General features: G+C 42.3%; 1 protein-coding gene across 1 annotated transcript; it reads left to right on the top strand.

Annotated features, from left to right (window-relative positions):
• Positions 1-3,594: 3,594 nt before the first annotated feature.
• LOC310987920 (mixed lineage kinase domain-like protein) lies at positions 3,595-8,163 on the top strand (the record flags this gene model as incomplete). Its single annotated transcript, XM_083974389.1, has 10 exons — positions 3,595-4,042; positions 4,338-4,409; positions 5,002-5,173; positions 5,289-5,389; positions 5,786-5,921; positions 7,101-7,185; positions 7,274-7,425; positions 7,633-7,682; positions 7,855-7,992; positions 8,114-8,163. 10 exons carry the CDS (start codon positions 3,595-3,597, stop codon positions 8,161-8,163), a joined length of 1,404 nt encoding a protein of 467 aa, XP_083830515.1.
• Between the last annotated feature and the right edge of the window lie 3,122 nt (positions 8,164-11,285).

The following is an 11,285-nucleotide window of genomic DNA, read 5'->3' as shown; positions in this document are numbered from 1 at the left end:
GATTGGCCACCGTGCTGTGTCAATCACAGCGGCGACGCTGAGGGTTTCAGGCCAAACGCTTACAACGGGGATGAGGCCAGACTCTCCCTCAGAAATGAAATGAATTGCATTTCTGGGAGCGGCTGGTTTACGAGGCTAGACTGGAGTTGCAATTTTGATGATTTAAGATCTGACTTTACAAAAAATAAAGGACTTGAGACTCGACTCAGGATTGGACATTAAAGACTCTGGACTTGGCTTGAGATGTGACGACTCGAATGACTTGAGTCTTGTTCATTTCATATTTTCAAACAGGTTTTTTCCTAAATAGAGAATTTGGTGGCGGCCACCACTGCTAAATTTGTAAATCTGTTTTTTTTCTCTATCTCTCGCTTTTTATGCATTTATTTTGAAAGAACAAATGGAGAGAGACAGGGAGGGGGAGAAAAAGTTAGAGGGGGTATTGACACAGTCTTCAACCTATAATTTGTCAAACAACAACAAAGAAAGGTTCATGCAGCACTCATATAAATTTTTCATACATCTTTTACAAATATGCTGAATTGAAGATGCTTTTTTTTATGAATATGTGTTTCAGTAGCTGGTAAGGTCAGGTAAATTTGGAGCCACAATAAATATTGTTATATCAAGGCAGTGCAGCTGTATTTTATAGCATCCAGTACCGTATACACGCTCTACCTAAATGAGTCGTATAAATCTCTGAACACCAGCTCTGGAGTTTGCTGTAACTCCATTATATTAAACTGAAAATGGCTCCACCTAGTGGTGACAACAAAAGACATCAGGTTATCTTTACAAAATTTCAACCTTCTGTGTCATCTTCTAGCTTTGATTATTGAATCTGTGAATGATTTAGTGTTTGATGCAATGTGACTGGTTTTACACACTAAAATCTGTCTTTTAATAAAATCGTTCAAACTGATGTAGGCAAAGTGAGATCCCAGATGGATGGTCCCAGTTTTATATTCAATAAATTCTTCAATAAAATGTCCTGTTTTGAACCCAAATGGCTAGAAAACGTGTTTATTTCTGCCTGTTTGTATAGCCAACCTCCTCCTGCTTCTTCCCCTCTTTGCTCACAATATTATCTCATCACTTGTCATGATCTCTTTGTGTTTTGTTTTTTTCCCCATGAAATAAAGAAAAAATCTGCACACCATAGGACCTCCCTTCAGAGGATTTAATAGCAGCATTGCTGCTCGAAACGTCTTTATTTCATTGATTCCTCCTTTATCCAGCACCCATCCCAACTGGGCCTACCTGATGTGCGTGTTTTTCTCACAATTTTGCTTGTTTTTTTCCCCAAGCATTTCACTTTTGTAATTCCAAAGTGAGAATATTTCTGGGTCTGTGAAATACAGTTTTTGGTTTTAAAGGTATTGCAATACACACCCATTATAATCTCAGCATTTCCTCCAAAAGCAATCATGACTTACGTCGCAAAAACTTTGTATTCACTGATCCCAATCACGCAGCATGTTTTGAGTCTGGTCGCCTGGGTCCTCTCCAAGCTGTACTAAAACTATACTTTTACTCCAGGTAAATAAGTAACCCCTGAGCAGACACAATAGAAACCCCATGGGGAGGGCTCTAACTGCCCGACAGAAACAGAGTAAAGTGTATACAAAGTCCAACTCCTTTTCTTCGTGTGTCGGGTCTTGCAGCACCGCCATCCATCTTTCAAATTAAAGGTAAATGTTCTTTTTGTTAATTGTTTTTGCTGGTAGCATAAATGAGCATACATGAGCTGAGGGAGAGGGCAACAAAAGAGTGAATTAATATAGTACAGTATAGTGTATAGTACCCGTTCAACAGATCTGTATACTGAGAAGATCAGATTTACAGAGAAACTAGATGTAGGTCGTGGTTTTAAACAGGTTTTCACTAAGCCTCATGTACAGAAAACAAAATAAATAGCCAAAAGATGTGTCATGACACCAGTGGTGGAAGAGGGGTTACATGCTGTCATTCCAACATCCCACCATTCCGACGTCCCACCACTCCGACATCCCACCATTTAGACATCCCACCATTCCGATATACCGCTATTCCGACATGTGAACGTCCCACCATTCCGACAAGGCTTTAATATAAGGAAATGTGCGTTACTCAACAGGTGACCCTCTTCTTTAAGACATGCTGATAGAGGAATACCCACATGGTTGCGCGTAATCACGCAGAGCACAGACAGGGACGACTCTGCCTGGTCTTTTTACTAAACTTACCCAACTCCTTTCATCATTGCCTACTCCCAACCAGTGCAAAATCTTTTGGGGAAAAGAAATACGCTATTAAAGGAATTGTTGGAAAGGCAGGATGTATAAAAAAAGAAAAAAATACCATAATTTCGACCATAGGAGGCAAAAATTGTCATAATGACGGGACATTTGATAGAAAATTAAGTGTTGCCATTTAGACAATTAGGGGCCAATGTCGGACTGGTGGGATGTCGGAATGATGGTTGCCCCCCTGGAAGAGGAGCTCCCTTTTAAAAAAAGAAAAGAAAAGCATGAATTCATTCACATGAAAATAACAAATCCTGTTTTCAAAGTCCCAGTCAGCTTATCTCAAAGCAGTATTATCAGGAATGTTATCAGCAATGGCCCCTTGACAAGTCGGTTAGCACGTCTTTTATGGGTGAGTGAGTTTTACTTCATGCCTCACTTCTCTTTACTGGTACCTCGTGACTTTGGCTATACCCGCAGACCCCCATTACACTCACCCCCCTAAACTCACTCCACCCAGGGCATCCGGGTCATGGCACCTCTGTAGCCTATGTCAATCTGGGCCTCTGCGTTGTGTTTTGGTACGGACTGCCCCAGGTGGGGTTCGAACCCTAGTCTCCCGCACAGCGGGCAACGATGCATACCATTGTACTAAGAGGTGTATGACCACTTAGCAGTCAGGTTTGCACGTCTTTTATAGGTGAGTCAGTGCACCCATATCCTCCATTACACTCACCACCGTCAAACTCCCTCCACCCAGGGCATTCGGGTCACGGCACCAATGTGACTAACGTTCTGTGACCTGCCCTGAGTGGGTTTCGAACCTGGGTCTCCAGCACTGCAGGCGACGATGATAACTGTTTCGCCAAGAGGCCAGTGACTACTTGGCAAGTGGATTAGCACGTCTTTTATGGGATGAGTGAGTTTAACTTCAGTGACAGCTCCTTACTGTTACCTTGTGACTGTGACTATACCTGCAGACCTCCGTTACATAAGGAAGGCTTTCAAATCAGCCATGGCAGGAATCAGCAAATTTGAACAACTATACCAGGGAACACAGTGTGGACAGACCTGTTTTCTAGGAAAACAGCAAGATCTCTTCTTTGATGAGCTATCGTGTCAATACGTGCCTTTATGTTTTTTTTTTTACCAGAAGACCTGGCTCTGAATCTGAATGCAATAATTTTATACAACAGCAGCACAGTGTATCAATTGAAGTCCAAGGTCTGTGTGGCGTTTCTTATCAGAATATTTCTGATAAGTTATTAATTATACAGAAGTTATCGGTACCAGGTTTACCATTCAGACCTGTAAGTGTGTGTCATTTCACTGCTAAAAGTCAATTTCCTCTCTGTCTGCACAGGAGATCATGGAGTCTGTGATCATCATCCTGGCCATTGTCTCAGAGATCTATAAGCTCTGTGACTCAGTGAAGAGTAACAAGGAGACCTGCCAAATTGTTTTGCGTTGGGTGAAATCCCTGGTGCTGCTGGTTGAGTCCATCAAAAAGAGGGACACGGTCTGTGTCTCAGAAGATGTAGAACGGATCCTCAAAGAGCTAATTGACATCTTGAAGGCAGCACAGGAGCTCATCAAAAAATGCACAAAAGGCAACACCATGGAACGCATCGCAAGATACTTGATACGCAAAAAAGATTTAAACATACAGATTGAACGGATCAAAGATGGCTTCCAGCAGCTGGCTGTAGCTATGCAGCTGGAGCAGAGCAGTGGGATATACGAGGTGTATAAGGAAGTATCCAGAAAGGAAGACGACGAGGAGGCCAGAACGAAGGACGACAAGGCACTGAAGGACTGTGAGAGAAACTGATTTTGTCTTGAGCTTCACACACATTACAAATACAGAAGGCCTATACTGTATTGTGGTGTTTTTAATGAAGTGGTTATGGAGGTGTGGTAAGAAACCCAACAAGGGCTCATGTAAAAACCTCACCACAACATAAGAATTTACATTAGACAATGTAATTTCTGGAGATGGACTGAGCAGAGTGTTAACCAGTAAAGGATGATGACTGGAATCGCCCTGAGCTTAATATTCTCCATTACAGACCGATCACATTGTTATCAGTTGTGTTTGTGTCTATTCCTCAGTGATCCAGATGACCAGGAGGGAGCAGCCAGAGGAACTGGAAGAAATTGAAGTAGAAAAGCTCATTGAAAAGTGTGAGTGCATGAAACAACCCAACACAAGCTCCTGCATTGTTGTCATTCCAGGGAGTACCAGAAACTGTTGCTGTTGTAGCTGTAGCTGCCAAATGGGATCATCCCTATATGTTCCCCACTTTGTATGGGGCCGGGGAACATAGAACCCTTTTTTAGAAATGTTCTTTTCCCCAAAAGGACCCGAGGAACATGCAATTTTTGTACCCATACCTGGAAGTCGAGTTGTGAGTGACTTCGTGAGAAGTTGAGTTGTGCCTGTGAGTGACAAGTGTAATTGTCCCATTGGTTGGGTTTAGGCAGTGAAGAAAGGAGTTGGTTAAGTTTAGTAAAAAATGACCACATAGAGGCTAGACAGGCCAGATAGAAAAGAGAGAGCCCATCAACCAGCAACAGCGGGGAACATAGGACCTTTTTTTCAGAAAAGGGGTTCTAATGTTCCCCAGTATGTATTGCGACTGGGGATCATAGGACCCTTTTCAAATATAGGGTCCTATATTCCCCGATCGGGGACATAGGACCCGGGGAACATAGGACCCAGGGAACGCTCTGCCAACTAACTCTAAAATTCTGCACAATGATTTTTTTTTCTCAGTGAGTAGGCCCCAGGACAACTGTGATGGCATCCGGATGATCAAACTGGATGAACTGGAGTATGGCAAAAAACCATTCATGAAAACACCGACCACAGAGGTCTACAAAGGAACGTATCGCAAGTTCCAAGTAGTCATCAAGAGATACATGGAACCTGTGAACCACAGCCCAAGGTCTGTGTGCCACACACTAGACAATTATAAATACCATTTAGTTTAGATTTTAATGAGTTCTAGATTATGAAGTCTGTATAGCTTGAAGTTGCCTAAATGTTTTCTCCATATGCAGCCAGATACGTGCTTTTTTCGAGAGGGAGGTCATTACCATGAAACAATGTGAGTCGCCCAATATCCTGCGGATGTATGGCATCTGTGTCCGGGACAGAGACGGTGAGCAGTGACAGTGTCATAAACAGAATATTAGGGCTGACCCGATGATCATATTTTGATAATCGAAGCTTCGCGGACATAAAATCGATTTTAATCGAAGCTTCGACGACCGTAATGTTTGACCGGGGGGGGGGTCGTAGCAGAAATAATGAAAGTAATGGCAAACAAACACTGCATATCTCCAAAATCAGGATTTCCTGGATTTCCTGGATGCCAAGTCGCCTACTCATTTTAATGTAACAATTGCCGATGACAAAAAACAATCGATCACGGACTTAAAGATCGATTACCATGGCAACGAACGAAGCTTCGATTTTTTTGGGTCAGCCCTACAGAATATCAGCCGCTTAACCTTTAAAATCATAAAAAACAATGTCTTCATGAATGCACAAATAGGACCCAACCCTCAGCTCCTCATCGTCACCGAGTTCTGTGAAAGGGGAAGTCTCCGGCAGGTCCTGGACTCCAACACTGAACTGTCCTGGGCTAAGAAAGCTCGAATGTGTCTGGACGCGGCACAAGGACTCTACCGGTCAGTCTACAGACTCTATATTTACTACCGATATGTCAAATTTAAATGTGCAAGAAATTTATATGGAGAAAGTGAAGGTCTTGTTGGTGCAGGTGAGATTAAAAATGTAAAATTCCTTTTTTCTTTTTCAAGTAAGAAAAGGAATTTTTCAAAATACAGAGCTATTATCAGAACAATGGGCCTCATTCACCAATATCTTCTTAAGAACCTTCTTAGATTCTTTCTTAAGTTGTTCTTAAGAAGTTCCTTAAGAAAACCCTACGTCAGATTCATCAACGCGTTCGTAAGCCTCAGAATTGTTCGCAGCTGTGTTCTTATGCCATCTCCTCGTAAGTTGAGGGCGTGTGCCAGGTGAGTCTAATTAACATAGGATTAGCATAGGTAACGGCCCCATCAATGCCCATAAAAGGGCATGAGACTGCAGGGCCGTGTGCACACAGAACCCACAGGCGCTGAGCAGAGAAGGTGAAGTGAGAAAGAAAGTTGAAATGCTCAAATGAAAATCTGGGAGGGAGCACCAGACTCCAAACGTAAAAAGAACTTAAGTAGTGAAGTGGCGCTACTGCGGCAGGAATGAAACTAAGAAACAAACAAAAGGCTTATATTTAGTTTATATTTTTATATTTATATTTAGGCTATATTTAGTAGCGTCAGCAGTGGATGCAGCTCTTCGGTTGTTATCAGAGAGGGCGGAGAGAGCAGAACAAAAGAAAACGCTCAAATCGGTTATTTTTGCAGAAGTCTCAGCACTTAAAAGTGCTTAAGTATACTCCTGACTGTTCTTAGATTTTGTTCTTAGTTAAGAACAAATTCTGGATAAGAAAACATTCATGAATGCCACAATCTTCGTAAAAACTTCGTAAGTAGGATTTAAGAACAAATTTGTTCTTAAGAACGGTTCGTGAATGAGGCCCAATGAGTCTATTAACCAATTTAGCTCAAACAACAATGAAAAAACTTCATTTTAGTGGCACCAACCAATTCCCACAAAAACATAATTGAAATGTTTTGGTGACTTGGGACATTTAGTTGAAAAAGAACCAAAAGGGCTGAAAAATATCTGTAAGGTGTCATCAGTATAAATTGGGACTTAAACATTTTTGCCACTAGGGGGCAGAGTTACTTTTTATGATGAAAGTTTATGATGAAACTTGCTGATGACTCTCTGTTTTCTCGCAGACTGCATAACACTGAAGTAAGAAGTAGGGTTCATGGATGCATCACCAGCAGCAAGTTCCTGGTGGCGAAGGACTTCACAGTCAAGGTACTGAAGTCGTGTTTGCTGGGGTTGTGGTATTGAAGGGATTGAGGACAATGTAGCTATTATACACCATCATTTTTTTAATTTGCAGCTGGGAGGTTTTGAGCTGGCGAAAACAGAAACATCGCTGAGAAGTTCAAAAATTGGGGAGAGCAGGTCCTCGTGCTACGAATCTCCTCAGAAGCTCATCAACTCAACTATCAAAATCAACTATGAATACACCAAAGAGTGTGAGATCTACAGGTCAGACATCACCCAGAGGTTCATCTACACAGCTGCATAACATTATAAATGCCAAGAGGCACTAGGCACTAGGCCACTGGGAAAGGGAATATTGACATCTTAAAATATTGTTTCTATACGTTCAAAACATGCTAACAAGTTGTTGCTGCTAGATCGGTTTTGGTTGAGAAGTTCTTCTAAAACCTCACCTAGAAATGTCTCTTACAGCTTTGGTATCGTCCTGTGGGAAATTGCCACCCGTAAGATACCTTTTGAAAGTAAGTATCTGTTCACCAGTCATCAAAATTCAACCACAACTACTGTTAAAAGTTCCAATAATGCTGTAGTTCGATTGGACGACAGGCATTACACGAGTGCTGATGTTTTAAGGACTTTTAAGTACACTACAATAATCAAATACTCCACTTGTATGCGTTGCTGTTTTTCCAGACATGTCAGTTGAGGAAATCCAGAAAAAAGTGTGCGACAAGGAATGGAAGGAATCAATTCCTGACTGCCCCAAGCCACTGGAACAAGTGATCAACGAGTGCCGGGCCTTCGACCCCTTCCACAGACCATCTGCTGGAGGTGAACCAGTCACTGTCATCATGCCACCATGCCATGCACCAAAACTGTAAAACCCCAGTGTAAAGTGTTAAGTGCATCAGAAACCATCTAAAATAACAATGCTATTCTTTCTGCTTCACAGCGCTCGTGGACAAACTGCAGATCGTGGTGGCACAGTTGGAGGAGCAATAAAACAACAACAAAGAAAGGTCGACGCAGCAGTCATGTTTTACAAATGCTGAACTGTAGGTGCTTATTTTGTATGAATGTTTCAGCAGCTGGTAACATCAGGGAAATTTGGAGCCACAATTGAAAACACTGTGATATCAAGGCAGTGCAGCTGTATTTTATAGCATCCAGTATAAATATGCTGTCTACATAAATGAGCCATATACATCTCTGAACACCAGCTCTGGAGTCTGCTGTAACTCCATTATATTAAACTGAAAATGGTTCCATCTAGTGGTGACAACAAAAGACTTCAGGTAATCTTTGGCTTTGACCATTGAATCTGTGAATTATTTTTGTGTTGGATGCAACATGACTGGCTATACACACCAAAGTCTTTCTATTAAAAAAAACATTTAATGTCCTTCATTCAAACTGACAAAAGGGAGACCCCATGGTGGAAGGCCCTTGTTTAATGTTCAATACATTCTTCAATAAAATGTCCTGTTTTGAACCCAAATTGCTGGGAAAAAAGTGGGTACATTTATTTCTGCCTGTTTCTGTGTCCAAGATAATTTATTTGATTTCATTCCAGCAGTCCGGTGTTTTACAACAACACCTTCCTGCAGACATCAACAGCAAATAAACATTGCAACATAAACTGTCTCAGATTTTATTAGTTTGAGCTAGGTGTTTGCACTGCCAAGAGTGCAGTATCTGTGAAAATTGAATAAATTCAGGGAAGATTCATCTTGATATATCATTGATAACATTTAGTTGTTGTTGTATTTATTGTACTTTTACTTATTTAAAGCAGAAGTAAGCGATCCGGTCGTTTGGCTAATGCTGCGTTCCAGGCAGGCTTTTGAAACCGTAAATTACAGCTTCAAGTCACAACTTACGACTTTGTAGCGTTCCAGGCAACCCACTCGTGTTTTTCCGACCTGTTTTACCTGTGAAAGTCACTATAACGGCCACTCGTAACTTCCGACCCGTGAACTCGTACCAGATCGAACTGGTACGACTTCACAGGTCGGGAAAAACACGAGTTACGAGTTTCCTTGAACGCACCATAACAGTCCTCGTCCCTACGTCACCACATTCACGGCGTCCCTTGGCTGCACACACAGCCCTGCATGCCGTTCTCTCTCCTCATTGGATAAAAACTGTAGGATACGATAAATGTTTTCTCCTCGGCTCAGAGCAGAGCAGAGTGACTGACAGACCCGTGTTTCGGTCCAAACACTCTATGTACTGTAAGTGATTGCTGTCGGAAGATATAACTATTTAAGACTTATATTAACACAAATATATCACTTACTTCTGCTTTAACTATCCCTGCCTCTTGTACTTTGCACTGTACACCTATTGAATTCCTAGTGAGTGTAATATCAGGCTACTTGGCAATAAAAATGATTTCTGGTCCTAAAAAAACAACAACAACCAAAATGTTTGGTTTTCTAACATAATCGCAGTTGTTAGAATAATATGAGCGAGGTGTCTTGCAACCTTATTGAAGCACTTACCTCAATCCGCCAATCTTGATTGGATGGTGAAAGGTGTTAATCCGCGCCACACCCCGTCGTCCCACCTAGTATAGTGTGTGCGGATAAGTCGTAGCCAGTCTCCGGAACTTCCTCGGCCATGTCCTTGTCTTCCTCCATGGCTGCACCTTGGTCAGTGGTGGGGAGAAACGGGTCACGGTCCGCAAGGCTAACTTGACCGTGAACACTTTGCAATGTCCATAAGACCTGGGAATTTTGAGGGCTAACCTGGTGTGGTCAACCCCCAGGCAGGTAGGCTACTGCACACCAGGGTGTCCTTTCCCAAAATATTATTCCCGCAGCCACAGGGCCAGGAGTCTTCTCTGGTGTGAGGATTTTTAGTGGTCGCCATCTCGCCGACGAGCTCGAGTGCGCACGGGTAAAAAGGGCCGTGGCTAGCTGGTGTGTTAGCCTGGGGTCGAGAGGAGTAGCTGGCGTGCTAGCTAGCTCAACCGACTCGAGCGTCCGCGGAGGGGAGTCGAGAAGAATTCCGCTGTGGAGGGGATGAAAAAATACTTACGGTTCGGTCTGGTGTGAATAGACAAGGCACGACGTCCGGTGACGGAAGCTAGCAAAGATCAGTCTTTTGCTTTGCTTTGAAATGCAAAGATCAGTCTTTGCGAGCTGAACAGCTAGTGAAAAGCTCCAATGTGATAAGCTCTCAGGTAAGAGGAGGTTTTGAACTGAGGGAGTATCCGCACACATAGTAGGTGGGACTACTGGGTGCGGCGCGGACGAACACCTTTCACCACCAGCCAATCAAGGTTGGCGGATTGAGATAAAAAAATAAATAGGCCCAAATAAATCAAATATGGGTACGAAGGGATTAGGAATAAAATAAAAATAAATACAGAAAATAAAACAGCAAACAAAACAACAACAAAAAGAGGGCCAGTCAGAGGCTTCAGGGAAAAACCTTTCAGAGTGACTGAGTAATGAGTTGCTTTTTTATTGTTTATCAAATTGAGAGATTTAATCAGAGCGTTTCGTTCCATTAGAAAATGATTTAGCAAATTTTTGTTTATGAATAATTTTTTTCTTTTGCATAAATGATGATAAAATTCATCAGGTGTTCAAGAGTAGCTACGATCTTCTGGATTAACATTAGGCTAGCAAATAAGCAATTAAGCGAGTAGACTATGACGAGCCACATTGAGAAACATTTTTCACGGGCTTCGAGAATAAAATCATAGTTTTACATGAATAAAGCCCTAATTTTACGAGAATAAAGTCATAATATTTTAACCTGTTGTTTTGGAGGAGGAAAGTTAAAATGAGGGCCATGGAGCATTTCGTAAATTTTCGTAGATACTTTTTTTTTTTTTTACAAGAACTACAGGAATCCTCAAGTAAGATTTTTAAATGCACTTCTTTTGCTTTGTTTGAGACAATAATCATGTGAGGGTGTCGTCCATCTTCGCAGCAGACGATCTTCGGCGGTGACGTCAGTGCAGGATGGGGGCGGGGCCGCGTGCACTGGCGCCGGGAGATTCGAGCCCTGACCGCGGTCCCGGTTTGATAACACACACACACACATACACACAGACACACAGAGAAGCAGCAGCGGTGGTGGTGTTGAAGTAGTCTAACCAGAGAAGAGAA

This window comes from Trachurus trachurus (genome assembly GCF_905171665.1).
Source record: "Trachurus trachurus genome assembly, chromosome: 6".
Classification (NCBI taxonomy): Eukaryota; Metazoa; Chordata; class Actinopteri; order Carangiformes; family Carangidae; genus Trachurus; species Trachurus trachurus.
The sequence above is the reverse complement of the archived record's forward strand: the minus strand, read 5'-3'. Positions and strand labels throughout refer to the sequence as shown.